Raw genomic sequence first — 26,258 nt, 5'->3', positions numbered from 1 at the left:
TATCTTGACAGCCAAACGCGTTTCATTTAGCATCGGCCTATACCTGTAGCCCTTTGCTTTGTTTTACATTATTTTGCGGCACTATCTTTTTCTTTAAAAGTTTCAGGGACTGTATACCATTGACAATACTTCCTATTATGAACTGTTCTACTTGGTACATATGTATCCATTGCTTGACAACTATTCTTTTAAATTTGATCCGTAGTTCCTTGATGTGCTCCTGTCATGTGCTGAAAGTTTCAAGTTCCTCATTGAGATGTGACACTTCCACTTTTTTGTCTAGTTTATTGAACATGTATATCTTTCTACTTGTTTAATTGTACTTTGTATTTCGGTAATCATCGCTGCCACAAATCCCTCACGCTCACAGATATCAGTTTTGATGTGGATGTCCCTAGAGAGGTCAGGTCTGTTTGTTGCTGCTATATCTAACATGTTCCCATCATGATTGGGGGTTCCAAACTAACTGTTCTAAGTACTGTTCAGAGAAGACATTTAGTACAGTTTCACAGGGTGTCTTATCATGCCCATCACTAACAAAACTGTAATTTTCCAAATCAATTGCTGGATTATTAAACCCTTCACCAATGATTACAATATAATTGGTGAACTTACATACAAGTGAACTGAGATTTTCTCTAAAGTTTTCAGTTACATTAGGAGAAAAGTCTGATGAGAGATAGAAGGATCCAATTATCATTTTGTGCTCAGCCCTGATGCTGAGTCTTGCCCAAACAGTCTCATATGCAGCTTCAATTTCTATCTCGGTGAATTTGAGTTTCATGTGTGCTGTGACAAATATGCCTGAATTTCCCATTAGCGAGCCCTTTTTTATATCCTTAATTTTTCCCCAAAAATCTCACTGCTATCAACTTCAGGTTTTAACCAGTTTTCTATGCCTATTATTATGGGAGCTTGCTGCTTTTCAAGAGTGCTTAAAACTCTGAACTGTGCTTTGAATGCTTCAAATGTTAACTACTAGGGTTTTAATGCTCTTGCCTGTGGAGACATTCTTTTTGGATATAATACTTCTGGGTCTCCAAATGCCATCATTATCTGGGCTGGATAGAGAATAGCCTAATCTAAAAAACCTTTGTGTGCACCTCACCCACAGTCCACTACCTGGGTAGCACCGTCTCATGTGTAGTGCACAAATGACCCATTTAGGGGGATCCTACAGTTCTCAAGCCTATGTTGCAAGTCCAGGAAGTCACAGCCTAGCTTGTCACAGAACTTTCAAAGTATCTGGTTAAGTCTCTCCAATCCACTCAGAACCAGGAGGCCATGATCAGTTCTAGGAACAATGCTGCAGATTGTGAGCTTCGTTCAAACTGTGTGCAAGACTGGCCTTCTCAACCTTCTCTGCCACTCAACGGAATGATCAGATATGACCTCGGAGCCAAGATGACATGTATCATTTGTTCCAACATGCCCCACAATCTTTAGTTGGTTGCACCATTTTCCCCTCATTGGTTGCTGGAATACCCTCTTTAACATATTGAATGAGGCCACCAGGCATACACACTGAGCGAACCCAGCATTCGTTTCTGTCCCTTGCTGTCATTTCCCTAACGGATACCATTATATGTCATACATTTGAATTCCCAGTGATTAATAGACCCTTACTGTTTCGTGTTTGCATCCTTTGGACACAGGAAAATATAGGTTTTCCAACAGGTGAAGACAGTCCCAGTGGCTCAGTTTCAGTGGAAGATAGCATCTTGAAACTGTTTGTTAGGGGACACATTGAATCCTCCCTAGTCTCTGTCTGCTCTATGCAGAATGCGTATATTTACCACTGACACACCACTCCCAGTCAACTGGATGAGTAATGACAGTTCCCATACTTTCTGCAGAGGAGACAGGATTTGCAGGAGAGGATCATACTTTAGATACTTTTAGTAACTTTGGTACACGATTCTTGGGAGCTCTCTCAACACACCAGTTTGCAGCTGCTGCCAATCATTTGACGGTAGAATGGGATTTTCGCTTTGCAGTGGAGTGTGCACTGGTATGAAATCTCCTGGCAGATTAAAACTGTGTGCCGGACCGAGACTTGAACTCGAGACCTTTGCCTTTCGCGGGCAAGTTCTCCACCAACTGAGCTACCCAAGCACGATTAACGACTCATCCTCACAGCTTTAATTCTGCCAGTAGAGCACTTGTGCGTGAAAGGCAAAGTTCCCAAGTTCAAGTCTCGGTCTGGCACACAGTTTTAATCAGCCAGGAAGTATCATTGGACAGTAGTTAAGATGATTTTCAGCTGGGTGTGAATGTCAACTAACTCGTCCCATATTTAAGAATAGGATTCATAGTGGGGCTGCATTGTGGCTGGTGCACCATTTTACAGTACAGTAAACAAATTACTTTAAGCCCGCTCATTATCTCTAATCTGTTGAGCTAAAACTATGACTAATTCTCTTTAAGAGCTGAAGCAGTTAGTACACACAATGAGATTTCTATTAAGGCAACAGAATAGCCTGTGGCAAAAATTCATGGTTTCCCAACTTTTTGGGGTTATAGTCACTAACAAATTCAAAAACAGCGTTCACTTATGATGAATGTAGACAATATACACTTCTCTGGAAAGGGATAACTAGATGTAACATGATATGTTAGTTATGAAATGTGCTATAGTAACTACATCACAAACTTCAATCCACTGTGAAATAGTTAGTGGACATGACAACGGTAACTTCTGAAAATTGGTAAAAATTTAAGTTTATTCACATTAATATATACTGAAATTTGGTGGGAATTATTCTTTGACAGTTACAGTAAATGACAGACATTTATTTGCTACTAAATGAATTATCCACAAGAGCCGTAACTTGCACAAAATTTTTAAAATATTCTTTTGTATACATCTGGAAATTCTCAAAAACGAACGTATTTCTCGTGTAATTGCACAGTGAAATTAGGGAACTATTGTCTCTGAATGAAGATAGACCTACAGTTGTTTAAAATTTCCAAAGGAACACAATTCAAGTTAGGGCTACAGTCGATGGTTGTAGTGAGATTTGACTCCTACATCCCATTTCTCACAAAAGTAATAAAGTTTCATCAAAAACTATGTAAGAGAGAGTAAATGTGACTGAAAAATAGTGAATGTAAAATGCTGCATGCAAAAAATAATGGAAAACTACTTCGTCTAACCCCTACATGTTACGTTACCTACAAGGAACAGCAGCAGCTACAGGCTGTCTACATACTTTTTCTCTGCTATCGAGTAGATTTTCAGCTGATCCTTCTGTGCTAAACAACTTTGGGTGCTCACACCATTAAGCAGTGCCATAGCTAAAATTTTCCCCATCATATTGGTCTGAATGATATAATTGACCATGATAGGCAATGAATATTGACCTGTACCATGCCCAGTGGACCACCTCCTTCTCCCCACTGTATCAATTGCAGGGGTGACGACGCAGGCACCTCCCGATATTGTCCCATGTATCTCGAAATGAGGGGGCCGTCCAGGAGATCTCGGTGAAGGAAAAAGTGCCTTACCTGGTCACATGCGAGTTGTTTGCTAGTCGGAAACCCTGCATTCTACCATCCGGCACTTACAGTACTGTTCTTGCTACATCTCGCTCCATGAAGGACATGGCCACGCAGACATGTGACCTCAAATTCAACACCACAGTTGTAAAATTCCCCAGTGTCATGGTAGCATCCCTGTCTCCTCCACCAGCTGTGCAACAAGCCACCAGACTTTTGCCTCATGGGCCGAAGCCACTTGCTACACCACCACCAGGCCAGAAAGGACAGAAGCAATTCTCCTGTGAAGACTTCTTAAGTCCCTCTGGCCAACAAACATCTGAGTCTTCCTCTGCCAACTAGAAAAGCTCCAAGAAATCAAGCAATGGCAAACGGTCTTCTCCTTCACTAACTCGGAGATCCTCTTCAATGATGTCGCCATGTGATACCCTTACCTGGGTTACTTCTGTGTCGCAAGTGCACCACCGCCAACCATTTTTCAGCCCTGGACTCTGCGAACTGACAGAGAGGGAATGCTGAAGCCTCTCGTGGAACAGGATCCTCCAACCTCTGTGCCCTGTAGCAGTGAGCCTTCGAGCTGGCACTTGGCAGCTGCCAAGCTGACACTCCTTCATTTTTTCCCTCATCCCCTTTCCTCATCATGATTCTCCTCCAATGGAATGTTCTTGGTCTTAGATCCAACAAGGAAGAATTATGGCTGCTCCTGAAATCACAGCATCCACTTGTTCTCTGCCTCCAGAAAATAAAATTGTGCACTCATGACCGTTTTGAGATTTTGCATTTCTTTTTGGTCCACTTTGATCCCCCCCCCCCCCCCTCCACCCCTCCCCCCAAGAATCGAATTCCATTTCATGGAGGAGTCATGCTGCACATCCGAGTTTGTCAGAAATCTCCCTGACTACCCAGCTTCAAGCTGTTGCATTCTCCATATTCCTTCCTCACTTAACCTTTTCCCTTTGTACTGTTTACATCCCTCGGTCATTCGATGTCATTGGGGCAGATGGCCTCCAGCTTCTTGGGCAGCTACTTCACCTCTTTCTGCTGCTCGGTGACTTAAATGTGCACCATCCCCTTTGGTGCTCTCCCAGAACTTGTCAGAGAGGTGCCCTCTTGGCTGACCTTCTCAGTCAACTTAACCTCATCTGCCTTAACACGTGAGCACTCACGTTCCCTTCAGACTCCACGCACGTCTATTCCCATTTGGACCTCTGCTTCTGCACTGCCCATCTTGTCCATTGTCTTGAGTGGTCTGTTCTCTCTGACACATACTCAAGCGACCATTTCCCATCCACTATCCGTTTGTTGACTCCTACCTCATCTACGTGCACACCCACAGGGCAGGTTTCGAAGGCTGACTGGAGGCTTTACTCCTCCCTGGTGACCTTCGACGAACAACAGTTGTGATGACCAGCTAGAATATATTAAAAACGTTATTCTTACCACCACAGAATGTTCCATTCCTCACAATTTCTGTTTACTGCAGCCTGTCCCGGAACCTTGGTGGACTGAGGTGTGCTGTGACGCGATTCGTCCATGGGGACATGCCTCTGCATCGTTATCTGTCATCCTACAATGGCAAATTGCATCTTTATAAACAGTTGCATACAGAGTGTCATCGCGTTCTTCAGGATAGCAAAAAAGCTGGCTGGATTCCATTTACTAGTTCTTTTAACAGTTACACTCCCTCTTCCATCATGTGGGCCAACCTCCGATGGCTCTCTGGGACCAAGGTCCATCTCCCAGTTTCTGGCCTGTTTATAGCATATGATGTCATAGTGGACCTGTTGCTATCTCCACTGTTTTGCAGAGATTCTGAGCTCCACCCACTATCACCCTGCCTTCCTCCATTGGAAACTAGTGGAGGAGTCTTGGGCAATACCCTTCTCTTCTCAGGATCGTGAGTGCTACAATGTCGCCTTTCTTTGAGGAACTAGATCATGCTCTCACTTCATCCCAATCCTCCGCCCCAGGGCTGGACGATGTTCACATTCAGATGTTGCAGACCTTTCTCTTTCATAAGTGCAATTGTATCTGGGCAGGTGACACTTTTCCCAGAGGCCGGCCGAAGTGGCCGTGCGGTTAAAGGCGCTGCAGTCTGGAACCGCAAGACCGCTACGGTCGCAGGTTCGAATCCTGCCTCGGGCATGGATGTTTGTGATGTCCTTAGGTTAGTTAAATTTAACTAGTTCTAAGTTCTAGGGGACTAATGACCTCAGCAGTTGATTCCCATAGTGCTCAGAGCCAGGCCTTTTCCCAGACACTGGTGTGAAGGCACTGTCGTACCCATACCTAAGCCTGCTAAGGACAAAAACATTCCTTCCAGCTACCCCCCCCCCCCTCCCCCCCCCCCCCCCCCCCCCCCCCCTATGGATTTCGAGTGCACCATTCTGCAGTTGTCCATCCCATCACTTCATCAACCCATGTCATGAATATCAGACTGTGGCCATGTTTTGTGATTTGGAGAAAGCCTATGACACCTGCTGGAGGACAGGTATCCTCTCTAATCCCGACATGTGGGGCTTCTGTGGTTGCATGCTTTGTTCCTTCAGGAATTTTTAAAAGACTGAGTTTTTGAGGTATGTGAAGGTTCTGTCCTGTTGGATACCTTTATCCAGGAAAATGGTGTGCCTCAGGTTCTGTCCTGAGTGTTGTCCTCTTTGCTATTGCCATTAACCCTATTACGACCTGTCTCCTGCTGGTCATCTCTGGCTTCCTATTCGTTGGCAATTTTGCCATCTATTGCAGTTCTCCACAGACTTGTCTCCACAAGCGGCACCTTCAGCGATGTCTTGATCATATTTACTCATGGAGCATCGACATTGGCTTTCGTTTTTCCACTGACAAAACCATTTGTATGAATTTCTGGTGGGGCAATTTTTTTTCTATCACCGTCTTTACATCTTGGACCTGTTGCTCTTCCGTTTGTTAAACTGTGAAATTCCCGGGGCTCTTGCTCAATAGGAAACTTTCTTGGTCCTTCCAAATGCTTTCTCCCCTGCGGGTCCGGGGATTAGAATAGGCCCGCGGTATTCCTGCCTGTCGTAAGAGGCGACTAAAAGGAGTCTCAAATGTTTTGGCCTTAATGTGATGGTCCCCCTTGGGGTTTGACCTCCATTTTTCAAAATTTTACAGAAGTACGAGCCTTTTGGGGAAGGACACCTTACATGGTGTACCACTGGTCCTAAGTGCACTAAGACCTTGGCACTCAGCATTGCACCGGCGTTGTCACCATACCCATTATTCCTCAAATTGGGCCTAAACGCCTGATGGGTTGTCCACGTTACGCCCATAGTGCCTCTCCATCTGCACCAGCGATCATGATGGACTTTCCATGGCACCAGAAATCCAGCACGGTAGCCAGCCCGTTGTGGTGGGGTCGTCATGTACCCTCTAGGTTGTAGCCCCCTGACAACACAGGGATCGTACTGCCGATACCTGAGCTGCACCCTCCCCACGTTGGCCAAGGAGTAGATGCCCGTCTCCTTGGGGCATCAGGACTCCCGGCAATGGTCATCCTGCCAGGTGGCCCTTGCTGCGGCTGGGTGGCGCCCGTGGGGAGAGCCCCTGGTCGGAGTGGGTGGTATCGGGGCGGACGTTTCGCACATGAAACGTCAGCATGTATCAGGTCGCTCTGCGGCCGAGTCTTCCAAAAGAAAAGGTACGGTTTCTAGTTCTGGTTCTCCTGCCCTTTCCCCCTTGGCCACTCCATGGGAGGAGGGACAGGCCCGCCGGCTTGGGGCGAAGTACTTCCCCCGCTATTTGGTCTGTTCTCGAACAGATGGGGGGACGTTCGCCACCTCCAAGCCCATGTTCTTTGTTCAACACATTGAGGACGTCTTCGGGGAAATCGAGGCTCTCAGCAAGATGAGATCGGGGTCTGTTCTTATCAAGACCACCTCTGCCACACAATCGGCGGCACTCCAGGCGTGCGACCGCCTAGGGGACATCCCAGTCTCCATTGTCCCACATCTGGCACTCAATAGGACGCAGGGGGTCATTTTTCATCGTGACCTCCTGCTACAATCTGATGAGGAGCTCAGGGCCAACCTGGAGCGCCGCGGCGTGCATTTCGTCCGGCGAGTCCAGCGCGGCCCCAAGGACCGTCGCATCGACACCGGGGCCTTTATCCTCGCCTTCGAGGGGGACGTTCTCCCGGAGAAGGTAAAGGTGATGTGCTACCGGTGCGACGTGCGACCTTACGTCCCGCCTCCTATGCGCTGTTTTAGGTGTTTGCGCTTTGGGCACATGTCGTCCCGGTGTGAGGCTGAGCCCCTTTGTGGCGACTGTGGACGTCCTCTTCGTGAGGAACATACTTGCACCCCACCACCTCGGTGCCCTAATTGTCCCGGCGTCCACTCGCCTAGGTCCCCGGACTGCCCCGCCTATCAGAAGGAAAAAAAGATACAGGAACTCAAAACTTTGGATCGGCTCTCTTATTCTGAGGCCAGGAAGAAGTATGACCGCCTTCATCCCGTGTCACTGGCCACTTCGTTTGCCTCCGTTGTGTCCACTCCTTCCGCTGTATCCTCACCTCTATCCTGTCCCCCCTCCGCCTCCTCTGCCCGTCAGGGGGCTCTGCCTCCGCCTCCCAAATCCCTCCCTTCCAAATCCTCCTCCTCCGCGGCCCCCACCCCCCCTGCCCCAGGGGCCACCCTTCCTCCTCCTCCTCCCCCCACGCCACCTGAGAAGCGATCCTCTTCTCAGGCGTCCATCGGGGAAACGTTCCGGACCCCGGCTTCCGAGGTCCGGCGTTCCAAAACGGACCCCGCGCGTGAGGACCTTCTTCGGGTCCAGCCCACCATCCCTGTACCTCCTCGGCCTTCCAAGAAGGCCTCCAAGAAGAAATCTCTATCCCCCTCTCCACCCCGGCGCGTTTCATCTGACGCTTCATCCGTGAGTCGCTGCTCCCGGCCGTCCTCAGTTTCACCGGGACGCTCTGCTGCCAGGCGTTCCGCCGGCCTTTTGTCGGCAAATGATGCGTCCCCTCCTACACAATCAGGGACAGCGGCCGCAGCTGGCGACGAGTCGATGGAACCGGATCCGCCTGCCGTCAGTTGTAGCGTTGTTGCCTCGCAACCTGGCCCTCCGCGGCCATCGAGGTGACCAGCTCTTCCCCGTCTCGTTCCCCCAACTTTTTGACTAGCAATGGCGTTGTTTCATTGGAACATAAGGGGTATTCGATCTAATCGGGAGGAATTACAACTGCTCCTCCGCCTGCACTGTCCGCTCGTCCTTGGTCTCCAGGAAACCAAGTTGCGCCCGACTGACCGTATTGCCTTTTCCCACTATACCTCGGAGCGGTATGACCTCGCCCCTGTGGACGGTATCCCAGCTCATGGTGGGGTCATGTTGCTCGTTAGGGACGATGTATATTACCATCCCATCCCATTGACCACCCCACTCCAAGCAATAGCTATCCGCATTACTCTTTCTGCTTTTACTTTTTCCGTTTGTACCGTCTACACTCCACCGTCATCTGCTGTTAGTCGAGCTGACCTGATGCACCTGATCGATCAGCTTCCCCCGCCGTTCTTATTGTTTGGCGACTTCAATGCCCATCATCCCCTTTGGGGCTCTCCTGCATCCTGTCAAAGAGGCTCACTCTTGGCGGATGTCTTCAACCATCTCAATCTTGTCTGCCTCAATACCGGCGCCCCGACTTTCCTCTCGGACTCTACTCATACCTACTCCCACTTGGACCTCTCGATCTGTTCTACCACTCTTGCCCGTCGGTTCGAGTGGTATGTCCTTTCTGACACCTATTCGAGCGACCACTTCCCCTGTGTCGTTCGTCTCCTGCACCACACCCCATCCCCACGTCCTTCGCGCTGGAACATACTGAAAGCTGACTGGGGACTTTACTCCTCCCTGGCGACCTTTCCGGACCGCGATTTTTCCAGTTGTGACAGTCAGGTCGAATACCTCACGGCTGTTACCATCAATGCTGCCGAACGTTCCATACCTCGTACTACTTCTTCCCGTCGCGTTTCCGTCCCCTGGTGGAACGAGGCTTGTAGGGACGCTATCCGTGCTCGACGACGTGCTTTACGCACCTTTCGCCGCCATCCTACGTTGGCGAATTGTATTGAATACAAACGACTCCGAGCGCAATGCCGTAGAGTCATCAAAGACAGCAAAAAAGCTTGCTGGGCCTCTTTCACGAGCTCCTTTACCAGTTTTACTCCCTCTTCCGTAGTTTGGGGTAGCCTGCGCCGGCTGTCGGGCATTAAGGCCCACTCCTCGGTACCTGGCCTGACCTCAGGTAATGAGGTCCTTGTTGATCCTGTGGCTGTCTCCAACGCCTTTGGCCGCTTTTTCGCGGAGGTTTCAAGCTCCGCCCATTACCATCCTGCCTTCCTTCCCAGGAAAGAGGCAGACGAGGCTCGGCGACCTTCCTTCCACTCGCTGAATCTGGAGACTTACAATGCCCCCTTTACCATGCGGGAACTCGAACGTGCGCTTGCACTGTCCCGGTCCTCTGCTCCGGGGCCAGATGCCATTCACGTTCAGATGCTGGCCCACCTTTCTCCGGCGGGCAAAAGCTTCCTTCTTCGTACCTACAATCGCGTCTGGACCGAAGGTCAGGTCCCCATGCGTTGGCGTGACGCCGTTGTTGTTCCTATACCCAAACCCGGGAAGGATAGACACCTTCCTTCTAGTTACCGCCCCATTTCTCTTACAAGCTGTGTCTGTAAGGTGATGGAGCGCATGGTTAATGCTCGGTTAGTTTGGATTCTTGAATCTCGACGACTACTTACTAATGTCCAATGCGGCTTTCGTCGCCGCCGCTCCGCTGTTGACCACCTTGTGACCTTGTCGACATTCATCATGAACAACTTTTTGCGAAGGCGCCAAACGGTCGCCGTGTTCTTCGACTTGGAGAAGGCTTATGATACCTGTTGGAGAGGAGGTATCCTCCGCACTATGCACAAGTGGGGCCTACGCGGTCGTCTGCCCCTTTTTATTGATTCCTTTTTAACGGATCGAAAGTTTAGGGTACGTGTGGGTTCCGTATTGTCCGACGTCTTCCTCCAGGAGAACGGAGTGCCTCAGGGCTCCGTCTTGAGCGTAGCCCTTTTTGCCATCGCGATCAATCCAATTATGGATTGCATTCCACCTAATGTCTCAGGCTCTCTCTTTGTCGATGACTTCGCGATCTACTGCAGTGCCCAGAGAACATGCCTCCTGGAGCGCTGCCTCCAGCGTTGTCTAGACAGCCTCTACTCATGGAGCGTGGCAAATGGCTTCCGGTTCTCTGAAGAGAAGACGGTTTGTATCAACTTTTGGCGATATAAAGCGTTCCTTCCGCCATCCTTACATCTTGGTCCCGTTGTTCTCCCATTCGTGGACACAACTAAGTTTCTAGGGCTCACGTTGGACCGGAAACTGTGTTGGTCTCCACATGTCTCTTATTTGGCGGCCCGTTGTACACGTTCCCTTAATGTCCTCAGAGTTCTTAGCGGTTCATCTTGGGGAGCGGATCGCACTGTCCTGCTTCGCTTGTATCGGTCCATAGTCCGATCGAAGCTGGATTATGGGAGCTTCGTCTACTCGTCCGCTCGGCCATCCCTCTTACGTCGGCTCAACTCCATCCACCATCGGGGGATACGTCTTGCGACCGGAGCCTTCTACACTAGTCCTGTCGAGAGTCTTTACGCTGAAGCTGCCGAGTTACCGTTGACCTACCGGCGCGACATACTGCTGTGTCGGTATGCCTGCCGGCTGTTGTCTATGCCCGACCACCCCTCTTACAAGTCCTTCTTCGCCGATTCTCTCGACCGTCAGTATGGGTTATATGTGTCTGCCCTGCTGCCCCCCGGAGTCCGCTTCCGTCGCCTGCTTCGACAATTGGATTTTGCCCTCCCTACCACCTTCAGAGAGGGTGAGAGCCCGACACCACCTTGGCTCCAGGCTCCGGTTCGTATTTATCTCGACCTCAGCTCACTCCCGAAGGAGGGTACTCCGGCTGCTGTGTATTGCTCACGGTTTGTCGAACTTCGTGCTCGACTTGCTGGTCACACCTTTATTTACACCGATGGCTCCAAAACTGACGATGGTGTCGGCTGTGCCTTTGTCGTCGGGACCGCCACCTTTAAATACCGGCTCCTTGACCAATGTTCCAGCTTTACGGCCGAGCTTTTTGCTCTCCATCAGGCCATTCAGTATGCCCGCCGCCACCGCCATTCATCGTATGTCCTCTGCACTGACTCACTCAGTGCTCTTCAGAGCCTTGGGGCTCCCTATCCGGTCCATCCCTTGATTCACCGAATACAGCAGTCCCTCCATAGTTTCGCTGATAATGGCGGTTCTGTCAGCCTTCTGTGGGTCCCCGGACATGTGGGAGTGCCTGGGAATGAGGCTGCGGATGCTGCAGCCAAGGCTGCAGTCCTCCAGCCTCGCCCAGCCTCCCATTGTGTCCCGTCATCTGACGTTTGTGGGGATGTCTGTCAGAGGCTTGTGTCCTTGTGGTGGGATGCTTGGTCATCCCTCCAAGGAAACAAGCTCCGGGCAGTAAAACCGCTCCCAACCGCTTGGACAACTTCCTCCCGACCATCTCGGCGCGAGGAGGTCCTTCTGACCAGGTTGCGGATTGGGCATTGCCGGTTTAGCCACCGCTACCTGCTCTCTGGTGACCCAGCCCCACAGTGCCCTTGTGGTCAGGCATTAACGGTGCGCCATGTTTTATTGTCGTGTCCCCGTTTTAGTCAATTTCGTGTTGTCCTGTCCCTGCCATCTACCTTACCGGATGTTTTAGCTGATGACGCTCGAGCAGCTGCTCGTCTTCTGCGTTTTATAACTTTAACTGGCTTGACCAAAGACATTTAACCTTTTACTTATTTCATCTGCATCCTTGTCCGGTCCTTTTGATGTCCCCCCATCCCCTTGAGTTTTAGCAGGTTCCTTGTGCTCTGACACCAGTGACTGGGCGCTAATGACCTCAGCAGTTGAGCGCCCTTAAACCCTACCAAAAAAAAAAAAAAAAAAAAAAAACTTCCAAATGCTTTACCTGGCCACCCACTGTACATGATCCTTCAATGTCCTATGTGTCCTCAGCAATACTTCCTTGGGAGCGGATCGGACCACCCTCCTCTGTTTGTTCTGGTCCCTTGTCTCTCCAAAACTAGACTATGGGTCTTTCGTTTATGCATCTGTCCATCCATCCCTCTAATGCTGTCTCAGTACTATCCACCACCAAAGCATCCGGTTGGCCACTGGTGCCTTTTACACTAGCCCAGTTGAGAGTCTGTATGCAGAAGCTGCCGAACTATCTCTGTCATACTGCTGTGACTCTCTCCTCGGCAGGTATGCATGCTGTTTGTCTGGCATGTCTGGCTACCCATCCTGTACCACCTCCTTCGATGACTCCTTTGATCACCAGTATGGGGTGCGCCCCTCTTCTCTGTTATCTCCTGGAGTTAACTTTCGGCTATTGCTCTGGTAGCTTAACTTCATGCTACCTGCCAGTTTCACAGTGGGTGTGAACCCTTCACCACCTTGGCTTTGTATGGTGGGCAGTGTTAGTTCACCTTGGCCTTCATTTACTTCCTAAAGTCACTATTCCAGCCTCGCTCTATCACTGTAAAGTTCTCAACCTCTGTACAGAAATTTGTGATAGTACCTTTGTGTACACTGATGGCTCTCAGACTGACCGTGGTGTTGGGTGTGCCTCCGTCATTTGCACTGACGTTTCTCCGTATCGGCTTCCAGAACACTGCTCAGTATTTACAGTGGAGCTCTTCACCCCGTATCAGGCCATGTAGTACATCCGGTGACACTGGCTTTTCATAGAGTCTCTGTGTCCTGTACACCATCCATCCCTTAGTGCAATGGGTCCAGGAAAACTATCACTTTCTCACTGTTGATGGTGCCACTGTGATATTTATGTTGGTCCCTGGTCACACTGGTCTGATCTGAAACGAGGTTGCCGACGAAGCTGCCAAGGCTGCAGTCCAAGTTCCTCAGCCTACCAGTGATCTCAGTATTGCTGCCTGTCAGCAGGTGGTGTCACTTTGGCATCACCACTGGTCTTCCCTTCATGGGAACAACTTCCGGGCAATTAAACCTGTCCCGGTGGCTTGGAAGACGTCCTCTCGGCTCTCTCACTGCGAGTAGATCATTTTAGCTAGGTTGCATATTGGGCACTGCCTTTTTAGCTATTGCCATTTGTTAAGTGATACTCCCACATCACTTGACAGTTCACTATTTGCTGATGAAATGCCCTTTTTTTAACCACTTAACGTTCTCATTTGTTTGGCATCAGAGTTATCAGCCGTTTCAGTGAACAACGTGCAGGCTGTCGACCGCATTTTACTTTTTGTCTGTCGTAGCAATATTGCAAAGGACATCTAATTTTTAGTTCAAGACCTCTGTTTCTGTATGATGTATTTTATGTACCTTTCCTCAAGTCCCTGTTTTTAGCTGTCTTTCCTTTCATTGATTGTAATTAACATGCAGTCATTTTCAGCTCCTTTTTTGTCTTCATGTTCTACGGTTCTGACATGGGCATGTATGACCCTTGTTGTTTTTGCACTCTAAATGAAAACAAACAAACAGTATCGACCTGTGTGTGCTGCTCAGAGCACCGCATTTCCAACAGTAGAAAATTCCAGTAGTTTACTAAACAGAAAACATCTGCAGTACTTATGGCATTTGAAAGCATCACATGTAAGGAAATATCGTGTAAACTAAATAATAGATTGTGCACTAGTGTAGTACCTGGGTCTTCCAAAGCCCCTGGGAATAGGTAGACGCAACAAAACTCTCTAGAACTTGTGACAGACTCAGAAACTACCGTATGTGAGCAGCAAACAGAATAATTGGTCAGATGGGAAGAACTTTGGGTGTAGGGCCCAATACAGAATTACATTACAAACAAAACATCAACATCGGTAAAACCTGCTGAGAAAACTCTAGCACCTTACTAAGTGACTGTAAAAAAAAAAAAAAAAAAAACAAAGCTCAAGAAAAAGACGTTTCGCAAATGATTACAACTCAACACACAGAGCAGGTGCTGAGTCGCATACAGACACAATGAAAAAAATGCTGAATATTTAAGTCAATAGAAAAAATCAAACAATTTAAAGTGCAGGATGGAATAACAATAATATTATGCAAATGATAAATTGATACTATACAGAGGAGACATAAAACAGCAGACAGGCACAATGGAAAAACTGCTGTACTTTTAAGCTGTTGGCCAAAAGTCCTTCTGAATTAGAAAACACACACACACAAAACTTTAGAAATATGCTCGCTGTCTCTGAGTGATGAAACTTGACTGATTGTGTTTGTCATGAACAGAAATTTGGTTGGAGTGGGTAAGGAAGAGGCATAGAGTGAGGAGGGGAGGGATAGAAGGCAAGAGGTTGGGAAAGATGTTAGTGCTGCCTTTGGGAGCATGCAGGGACATGGTGGGAACAGGATAGGCTGCTAGGTGCAGCATTGCGAGGCTGTGTTTGATGGCATGGGGGGAGGGGGGGGGGGGTGTTAAGGGAGAGGAGAGAAGTAAAGAAAAGGAAATGGAAATGGTTTTATGAGTGTGTTGGTGGGATAAAAGGTGTGTATGACACTTGAGTGGGAGCAGGGAAGGGGATAGGTAAGTGGAGGACAAACACTAAAGGATATGTTGTAGGGAGAGTTACCAACTGCAATATTCAGAAAAACTGGTGGTGGTGGAAGGAATCTATATAACACAGGCTGTGAAGCAGTCATTAAAGTGAAGCACACCATGTCAGGTGGCATTTTCAGTAACTAGGTGGTCCAGCTGTTTCTTGGTGACAGTTTGGTGGCCATTCATGTTGACAGATAGCTTGGCACCGTAATGGTTGGAGCTTAAATGGTAGACCTAGAGTTATGCTCAACCAGAACCACAGTTTGATAGTTTTGGTACAGTACATAAATGATGTAGTAAATGGTAGGATTACTGGTACTATAGGTAGCATTGGCAGGGAAAGAAACATACGAGATGTATGAGAAAAGAAATGAGACTGACAACACTGCAAGCAATCTGGCTACACTGTGTTGTTTTCTTCTTCTTCTTCTTCTTGTGTTACGGCCTCTGTAGGACCATGGGTAGCCCCTTCGTGGACTGAATTTTCCTCTTCTTCTCCCAGAATCTCTTCATTCTTTCTCTTCTTCTCTCCCACTCTTCTTCTGAGATCTTCAGTGTTCTTTTCTCCTTCGGCTCCACTGGTGTCACTCTTAATCTTTTGCTGTATTCCTCTCTGTCATTGATCTCCAGCATTTTGGTCAGTGTGTATTTGTTCCTCCAATTTTCCTTTCCTTCGACCTTGATCTCCAATTCCAACCAGTCCTTCCGAAGTTCAACAACCCACTTGGTTCCTGTTTTTCCCCTTGTCGTCCCTGTTGTTTCCCACACTCTCTTCGTCATTCTGTCCATACTCATCCTAACTACATGTCCAGCAAACCTCGCCCTTTTGAGTCTGATTTCCCTGGATATTGTTCTCATGTTCCGGTACAAATCTTCCCTGGATCTTCGCATCCACCTCTCTCCACCGCTTTTGGGACCTAATATTTTTCTCTCTTTTTTCTGTAGTTGTTCTGCCCCATTTCTTCCTAGTGTCACCGTCTCAGCAACATATAATACTGCATTTCTCACCATTGCCCTGTAGTGGCTTATCTTTGCCTCTGTGGGTATATTCTTTTTATTGTATATCTCTCTCATCATACAGAAGGCTGAAATTATCTTCTTTATCCTCTCTGTTATTCCCTCCTTGCTCCTGTTCCTTCCTATTATAAATTATCCCAGGTATTTAAATTTGTCCACCATTTGTGCAGTGCCTACCGGTGTTTCCCAGTCTGCAGTGGTATTTAATGTCTTGGTCTTGTTATAGGCGATCCTCAGTCCCACGTTTCTGGCTACCTTACTTAAGTTGTCGAGTTGTGTCTTTGCGTCTTCTTCCATCTCACATACCATGCTATGTCGTCTGCAAAGGCCAGGCAGTCCACTTGAGCCATGTTGTCCTTTTTGTCCCCCACATGGGTCTTTGATATTCCCATTTCCTCGTTTTTTTGGTCTCCACTGCCTGATTACTTCGTCCAGTGCTATATTGAACAACAATGGTGACAATCCATCTCCCTGTTTAACACCAGTCTTGATCTCAATTCTTCTGACAGTGCTCTTCTGAATCTCACCCTTGCTGTTGTGTCTGTCAGAATTTCTTTTATGAGTTCTTGTGTAGTTCCATGTAGTCCTCTGTTCTTCAGTATCCTAACAAGAGTCTGTCTGTCGATGGAGTCATATGCCTTTGTGAAGTCCACGAAGGTTATTACTGTCTTTTTGTTTTTTAAGGCCCTATGTTCTATAAGTTGCTTCAGGATAAATATCTGTTCTATACAACCTCTTCCCTTCCTGAATCCCACTTGGTAGTCGCCAACTGTCTTTTCTTCCTGTTCTTCTACTGTCTTGAGCAAGAGTTTTGATAGCACCTTGTATCCGACCTCTAGCAGCGATGTTCCTCTATAGTTGTTTGCATCTCTCTTGTCCCCCTTCTTATGTATTGGTACTACAATTGCATTCTTCCATCCTTCTGGCAACTTCTTTGTCCTCCAAATCTGGTGTATTATGTTAGTCATGTAGTCTATTGCTTTGTTGCCTCCCCACTTTATCATCTCGGCTGCTATACCATCTTCTCCAGCTCCATACAGTCATCAAGTGATTTTTGAGAGGCCTGTTGTGTGTCACAAAAATGAAACAGTGGAATTTAGAGCAATGTGATGCCATCAAGTTTAGTGTTAAACCTGGGGAATCCATAAGTGTGACCTTCGAAAAGATGAAACTGGGGTACGGCAAACATTCCTTGTCAAGAGCACAAGTTTTTTGTTGTCGCTGATCGTTTTTGTAAAGCCAAAAACATGTTGAAGATGAACCTAACCCAGGGAGACCTTCAACTTAAAAAACTGATGAAAGTGTCAAATGTGTGTGTGCGCTCTTGTGAGATCAGACTGACGTTTAACAATAAGGATCATGTGTGAGATGTTAAACTTCGCCCAACATCAAATTTTGACTGAAGTTTTGGACATGCAAAGAGTTGTATCAAAATAGTGCCAGGAAACCTTACAACAGAGCAGAAGGACAATCAAAGAAATGTGAACATTGAGGATTGCTGCTGACCACGAATGGTTCAGTTGTGTGATCACAAGTGATGAATACTGGCTTTTTGGGTACGAGCCTGAGGCAAAATGCCAAAGTGAGGAGTGGCACACTGAGACAACTCCTCCACCGAAAAAGGCTCGAATGAGCAAGGCAAGGGTGAATCCAGTGAGGCCAGACTTTGCAGGCTAGTCGATGCTACAATGATGTAGCAACATATCACACAGCCACTTCCATCATGGAAATTTTGATGTGATTCAAAAGAATGTGACTGAAGTGTTAAAGGCCATTCTAGTTGAAGCTTTTCAGCGCTGCTACCAAGACTGAGAGCCACAGTTCCTCTGATGTATAGCTGCCGAAGGGAACTACTTTGAAGGGGACAACATTGTTGTTTGAAAAAAATAAAAACTTTGGTAAATAAAAAATCAGTCCCATTACTTATCTCACATACCTCATCCATGAATGTCTAAGAGAAAAAATGGGAGTCGACTTCTCTTTGTCTTTTTGTTTATTTGGTTGGTTGTTTTGCACATAATTAGAACTGCACATCATTCAGTGTTAGTCCATTGTATATTTTATATCCTTACAGTAATTTTATAAGTAATAAAAATTAGTTGATCACATATCTTTTGCGCTTTTGTGCAACTATAGCAATTACTTTTGATGCAAGTACAGTTTACATGTAAAAATATAAGAAAATATATGTAATTGTTGTTATTCTGTACCCAATAGAACGTTTTTCATTGTGATGAAAGACAAGAGTTTCCTGTTATTATTGATAAATCCGTATGTTGTTTATGTTCTTTGTTGTGGTCTTCAGTCCTGAGACTGTTTGATGCAGCTCTCCATGCTACTCTATCCTGTGCAAGTTTCTTCATCTCCCAGTACCTACTGAAACCTACGTCCTTCTGAATCTGCTTAATGTATTCATCTCTTGGTCTCCCTCTACGATTTTTACCCTCCATGCTGCCCTCCAATGCTAAATTTGTGATCCCTTGATGCCTCAGAACATGTCCTACCAACCGGTTCGTTCTTCTCGTCAAGTTGTGCCACAAACTCCTCTTCTCCCCAATTCTATTCAATACCTCCTCATTAGTTATGTGATCTACCCATCTAATCTTCAGCATTCTTCTGTAGCACCACATTTCGAAAGCTTCTATTCTCTTCCTGTCCAAACTATTTATCATCCATGTTTCACTTCCATACATTGCTACACTCCATACAAATAATTTCAGAAACGACTTCCTGACACTTAAATCTATACTCGATGTTAACAAATTTCTCTTCTTCAGAAACGCTTTCCTTGCCATTGCCAGTCTACATTTTATATCTTCTCTACTTCGACCATCATCAGTTATTTTGCTCCCCAAATAGCAAAACTCCTTTACCACTTTAAGTGTCTCATTTCCCAAACTAATTCCCTCAGCATCACCCGACTGAATTCGACTACATTCCCTTATCCTCGTTTTGCTTTTGTTGATGTTCATCTTATATCCTCCTTTCAAGACACTGTTCATTCCATTCAACTGCTCTTCCAATTCCTTTGCTGTCTCTGACAGAATTACAATGTCATCGGCAAACCTCAAAGTTTTTATTTCTTCTCCATGGATTTTAATAGCTACTCCGAATTTTTCTTTTGTTTCCTTTACTGCTTGCTCAATATACAGATTGAATAACATTGGGGAGAGGCTACAACCCTGTCTCACTCCCTTCCCAACCATCACTTCCCTTTCATGCCCCTCGACTTTTACAATTGCCATCTGGTTTCTGTACAAATTGTAAATAGCCTTTCGCTCCCTGTATTTTACCCCTGCCACCTTTAAAATTTGGAAGAAAGTATTCCAGTCAACATTGTCAAAAGCTTTCTCTAAGTCTACAAATGCTAGAAATGTAGGTTTGCCTTTCCTTAATCTTTCTTCTAAGATAAGTCATAGAGTCAGTATTGCCTCACGTGTTCCAATATTTCTACGGAATCCAAACTGATCTTCCCTGATGTCGGCTTCTACCAGTTTTTCCATTCGTCTGTAAAGAATTTGTGTTAGTATTTTGCAGCTGTGACTTATTAAACTGATAGTTCGGTCATTTTCACAGCTGTCAACACCTGCTTTCTTTGGGATTGGAATTATTATGTTCTTCTTGAAGTCTGAGGGTACTTCGCCTGTCTCATACATCTTCCTCACCAGATGGTAGAGTTTTGTCAGGACTGGCTCTCCCAAGGCCGTCAGTAGTTCTAATGGAATGTTGTCTACTCCCGGGGCCTTGTTTTGGCTCAGGTCTTTCAGTGCTCTGTCAAACTCTTCACGCAGTATCGTATCTCCCATTTCATCTTCATCTACATTCTCTTCCATTTGTATAATATTGTCCTCAAGTACATCGCCCTTGTATAGACCCTCTATATACTCCTTCCATCTTCCTGCTTTCCCTTCTTTGGTTAGAACTGGGTTTCCATCTGAGCTTTTGATATTCATACAAGTGGTTCTCTTTTCTTCAAATGTCTCTTTTAATTTTCCTGTAGGCAGTATCTATCTTACCCCTAGTGAGATAAGCCTCTACATCCTTACATTTGTCCTCTAGCCATCCCTGCTTAGCCATTTTGTACTTCCTGTTGATCTCATTTTTGAGACGTTTGTATTCCTTTTTGCCTGCTTCATTTAGTGCATTTTTATATTTTCTCCTTTCATCAATTAAATTCAATATTTCTTCTGTTACCCAAGGATTTCTACTAGCCCTCGTCTTTTTACCTACTTGATCCTCTGCTGCCTTCACTACTTCCTCCCTCAGGGCTACCCATTCTTCTTCTACTGTACTTCTTTCCCTCACTGCTGTCAATTGTTCCCTAATGCTCTCCCTGAAACTCTGTACATCCTCTGGTTTAGTCAGTTTATCCAGGTCCCATCTCCTTAAATTCCTACCTTTTTGCAGTTTCTTCAGTTTTAATCTGCAGTTCATAACCAATAGATTGTGGTCAGAGTCCACATCTGCCCCTGGAAATGTCTTACAATTTAAAACATGGTTCCTAAATCTCCGTCTTACCATTATATAATCTATCTGATACCTTTTAGTATCTCCGGGAGTCTTCCATGTATACATCCTTCTTTTATGATTCTTGAATCAAGTGTTAGCTATGATTAAGTTATGCTCTGTGCAAAATTTTACCAGACGGCTCCCTCTTTCATTTCTTAGCCCCAATCCATATTCACCCATTATGTTTCCTTCTCTCCCTTTTCCTACACTCGAATTCCAGTCACCCATGACTATTAAATTTTCATCTCCCTTCACTATCTGAATAATTTCTTTTATCTCATCATAGATTTCATCAATTTCTTCATCATCTGCAAAGCTAGTTGGCATATAAACTTGTACTACTGTAGTAGGCGTGGGCTTCGTGTCTGTCTTGGCCACAGTAATGCATTCACTATGCTGTTTGTAGTAGCTTACCCGCATTCCTATTTTCCTATTCATTATTAAACCTAATCCTGCATTACCTCTATTTGATTTTGTATTTATAACCCTGTATTCACCTGACCAAAAGTCTTGTTCCTCCTGCCACCGAACTTTACAAATTCCCACTATATCTAACTTTAACCTACCCATTTCCCTTTTTAAATTTTCTAACATGCCTGCTCGATTAAGGGATCTGACATTCCACGCTCCGATCCGTAGAACGCCAGTTTTCTTTCTTCTGATAACAACGTCCTCTTGGGTAGTCCCCGCCCGGAGAAGCGAATGGGGGACTATTTTACCTCCAGAATATTTTACCCAAGAGGACGACATCATCATTTAATCATACAGTAAAGCTGCATGCCCTCGGGAAAAATTATGGCTGTAGTTTCCCCTTGCTTTCAGCCGTTCGCAGTACCAGCACAGCAAGGCCGTTTTGGTTATTGTTACAAGGCCAGATCAGTCAATCATCCAGACTGTTGCCCCTGCAACAACTGAAAAGGCTGCTGCCCCTCTTCAGGAACCACACGTTTGTCTGGCCTCTCAACAGATACCCCTCCATTGTGGTTGCACCTACGGTATGGCCATCTGTATCGCTGAGGCACGCAAGCCTCCCCACCAACGGCAAGGTCCATGGTTCATGGTTGTTTATGAGAAAAATGTTTTATATAAGTTTGGCAAAGTATTGAAATGGTTTGATATTTTTTATTTCATGACTTTTTATTTTACCTTTTTGTTGAGGAAATGGCATTTTCTAGTGTTTTGTAATAAATCTTTATTGTTTTCTTTATTTTTACCACAACATCCCTACATTTCACATTACAAATCAACAATTTTCGAGTAAAAGCTGAATTAAACATTGAAAATTACAGTTTTGCTATAAATACTGTTCATTTTTAAGTAACAGACAGAAGGATAACTATAGAAGAAAACTCACCTTTAAGTGTTCTGCCAATAAAACGCAGTCTTTGGTTCATCTTTTCCTATTTTCTCTTTGTTATTTCCAATTTAAGTCATTCGTAATTGTAATTTGTAGGTATTTCATTGAGTTTACGGCCTTTTAGAGTTGATTGATTTATCATGTAACTGAAATTTAATAGATTCCTTTTAGCACTCATGTGGACGACCTTACGTTTTTCATTATTTGGGCTTAATTACCAATTTTCACACCGTGCAGATATCTTTCCTAAATTGTTTTGCAATTTGTTTTGATTTCTGATGACTTTACTAGACAGTGAACAACAGCATCATCTGCACAACCTAAGATGGGTGCTCAGATTGTCTCCTAAATTGTTTATTTAGATACAGAACACCAGAAATCACCCTATGACTTTTTGTCAGTTACTTACTATGAACTGTGACCTCTCTGACAGGAAATGGCAATAACTGAGACAATATTCCATGAGCACGCAATTTGATTACAAGCTGCTTGGGAGGCATGGTGTTAAAAGCTATCTGGAAACCTAGAAATATGGAATCAGTTTGAAATCCCTTGTCAATAGCACTCAGCATGTCATGTGAGTAAAGAGGTAGTTGTGTTTCACAATAAAGGTGTTTTATAAATCCCGCAGTGACTGTGTGTCAATAGACAATATAGGTAATCCATAATGTTCAAACACAATATATGTTCCAAAATCCTGCTGTATATCGACATTTAGTGGACTACTCCTGTTGCCTTTATTAAATATTGGTGTAATCTGTGCAACTTTTTCAATCTTGGATATGTGTCTTTCATCAAATGAGCAGTTGCGTGTGATTAAGTGTGGACCTACTGCGTCAGCATCCTTGGAAAGGAACCTAATTCGTATACAGTCTGAACCAGAAGATTTGCCTTTATTAACCCTTTAACTGCTTTGGACATGTTAATGCGTGTCCCTTTTTACCTGTCCCTGTGTGCTCTGAACGTCTTTTTGTGCGCCACCAGTCCTTCTGCCTAGTAATCTGAACATGTCTATGCATAGATAGGAGGACTAGTGGTGCGAGTAAACACGTTCAGAGCACACAGGGATAGGTGCAAAGGAGCGCGCGTTAACATGTCCAGAGCAGTTAAAGAGTTAAGTGATTTAAGTTGCTTTCTGAGGATATCTTCTTCCAAGTTACTTATGTTGGCAGCAGTTCTTGATTTGAATTCTGCTAGGGCTAGGAAAACACAGAAGAAGCAAATTAAGTTGCAATGCCTGAAGAAACTGGCAATGATAAAATCTTGAGCAGTGAAGACACTGGAAAAATACACATGCCACCACAAATCATTGGCTTCATAATGAAATTCTTGCAGGATACTGGTGCAAATTGCCCTCTAATAAACCTGAATATTTATGAATTTCTGGACTGACCAAAATACTTCGATTGAAATTCAACACTGAAAACATTTATTGGAGCCCAGATTAACTTAAAGGGAAAAATGATGACAGTGGTCAAAGACAGCAGAACCACCAGAAAGCTTCCATTACTCTTTCTAAACTCACAGAAAACAGTCAGTATTCAATAATAATGAGTCACTGATTGCAAAAAATGGTGGATCAAAATTGATTTAAAGAAACTGATAAAACAATATATGAACTTCATGAATCTCTTTTCCAGCCTGACTTAGGCACCAACAAAATAGTCCTGAAATTGAAGATAGTAGTCACATCAAATTTCCATTTGCTATGATGGATAAAATTAAATAATAAATTGGAAGACTGACCAAAGAATCATTCTGGAAGCCAGTGAAGATCAGTCATTGTTAGAAACTGGACTCGCATTCGAGAGGACGACGGTTCAATCCCGCGTCCGCCCATCCTGATTTAGGTTTTCCGTGATTTCCCTAAATCGCTCCAGGCAAATGCCAGGATGGTTCCTTTCAAAGGGCACGGCTGACTTCCTTCCCTAATCCGATGAGACCAATGACCTTGCTGTCTGGTCTCCTTCCCCAAAATAACCAAGTCATTGGGCTACACAATTGTGGCTGTACCAAAGCCAAATCAGTAAGGATACTCCGCTTTTACTGTTCAATTACCAGAGGCTACAATTTGGCATACCAAATGTCCCTGCAGTATACCAGTGATTTGCTGATCACTGCCTCATCTAAAGAAACATTACTAAAACGAATTCACCAACTGAGTCACTGAAATTGCTGGATCACTGAATCAGTTTTCAAAGAAAAATATGTAATTCAGATGGACCAAGCAAGTTGCAGCAGCATGTTTGAAGCTCAATAAGGAAACTAAATTGGTACACTTTGACCCCACTCAGAATGTAGAATTAGGCACACAAGAGTGTGTGTGTGTATGTGTGTGTGTGTGTGTGTGTGTGTGTGTGTGTGGGTGTGGGGGGGGGGGGGGGGAGAGAGAGAGAGAGATTACACTTTGCCCTTTCTTCTCTGTATTGCATTCAGAAGCACAAGCCTGCTCTACCTGTTTTCCCTCTGTATAGTTTTTTTGTTGCTTTTGGAACAGAAACACCTTGTAAATTATGGCGTTTGTGATGCTTTCTACGTCTGTCTAGACCCTTTCATATTATCGTTATTCCGCCTGAGTAAGTTTTTTATATTCCTAAGTCTTTAATTTTTCTTTCATTTACTCACCCTTTTATCAAGGTGCATATCAGAACATTTGAAATCTAAGACATTGTATTTTATTTCTTTTAGGTAAACTATGAAGAAAATAATGTTTGCTGTCACTGCAAACAATTACTGTTATTTATGTTTCTGGCTTAATTAATGCTTCTTATTTTCAGATTGGTGTATTCTCACAGTATAAGGACTTCACTGTGGGTATGAGTGTGGCATCTCCAGTACCCCAATAAAGTTCTGCTATTAGTACTGAAATTGACCTTCCAGCCAAGTGGTATTGCTGCTCAGATGTACCATCCAAGACACTTGAAGTGTCAGGTTGTTAATTTTGTATTGTATGTGCATATATATTTACGTGCGGTATTTAATGTTACCATCAGATTTACAAGATAATGTTTCCTCAGTCATAACAAAAATGACTGATAGTGCTCAAAGTTGTTTACTCCCTGGTAGACATGATAGTTCAAAATCCAAAAGAATAAAATTTCTACAGTTATTGTTCCTGTGTGCGCCTTGAGCTAAAAGGGCATATTTCCATGGCTCCATGTGGAAATGTGCACAAATCTGCATTTTCAACAGAATGATCTGCACGCTCATAATGTGTGTATTATGAAATCAGACTGGAAAATTTTAGAATTTTTATTTTTGCTTGTTAATGTATGCAAGTTTTATTACTTTTAGATCTATATACTTTTAAGGAATTTTATTTGTTTAAGTAACAACTGAGTACCTATGTGATGATTTTGTTTCACACTGGTTTTCTGTACAAGCCTAAAACAGTAACTAAGGCCACTAGTAATTTTGTGTACATTATATCAGTTTCCTGGCTGTTTTATCTTAGGTACAGAAATTCTATTAAGCTAAGAACACAAATCTTTTCATTTGATTTGTTGCTAAAGTAAATACTTACTGGATTCAATTCAAAATTAATGTACAGAGGACTGTAATGATTTGTGTGACTCCAGGTTAGTGGATTTAATAACTTTTATATCATCTTCATGTGCCTCTATAATGAAATGGGAACCAAATGTTCTCCAAATTTCGTCGTATAAGACCTTGTGTGTCACATGTAGTCAATTTTTCGTATCTGGACTCACAGTTTCATCCTAAGTAGACTTTTACAGTGAATCCGGGAAATAAAAAAAGGTGATGGAATATCCCTTGTCTAGTAGCTGTTATGTTTGTGGTGTATTATACCAATTATATTTGTCTGATATACTAGTGGTAAATTTCTAAGGTTCATTTTAATCCCATTATTGAAGCTGGTTTTGTGCTTAGTGTAGCCAAGTTGCGGAGATTGTTTGTGTGTGTGTGTGTGTGTGTGTGTGTGTGTGTGTGTGTGTGTGTAATAAAAGTTGAAAATCCAGGATGAGATTTTCACTCTGCAGCAGAGTGTGCACTGTTATGAGACGAGGTACTGGCAGAAGTAAAGCTGTGAGGACGGGGCGTGAGTCGTGCTTGGGTAGCTCAGTCGGTAGAGCACTTGCCTGCGAAAGGCAAAGGTCCTGAGTTCGAGTCTCGGTCCGGCACACAGTATTAATCTGCCAGGAAGTTTCAAAGTTGAAAATATTAGCATTCCATGCATAATATGTGCAGTGTAGATGCTTTTGGTTTTTGTGCATTATTTATTGAGAAAACAACAATAAAGGGCAT

At 44.8% G+C, this 26,258-nt stretch overlaps 1 protein-coding gene across 1 annotated transcript in view; it reads left to right on the top strand.

Moving 5' to 3' along the window:
- Positions 1-25,993, top strand: part of LOC124621034 (protein rogdi) — a 79,675-nt gene extending 53,682 nt beyond the window's left edge. Inside the window, exon 7 of the mRNA XM_047147112.1 lies at positions 24,770-25,993. Coding sequence (XP_047003068.1) covers positions 24,770-24,838 — 69 coding nt within the window. The 3' untranslated portion in view covers positions 24,839-25,993. The remainder of the gene's footprint in view (positions 1-24,769) is intronic.
- The last annotated feature ends 265 nt before the right edge of the window (positions 25,994-26,258 follow it).

Source organism: Schistocerca americana, chromosome 1, assembly GCF_021461395.2.
Source record: "Schistocerca americana isolate TAMUIC-IGC-003095 chromosome 1, iqSchAmer2.1, whole genome shotgun sequence".
Lineage (NCBI taxonomy): Eukaryota > Metazoa > Arthropoda > Insecta > Orthoptera > Acrididae > Schistocerca > Schistocerca americana.
This window is presented reverse-complemented; position numbering and strand designations above follow the sequence as displayed.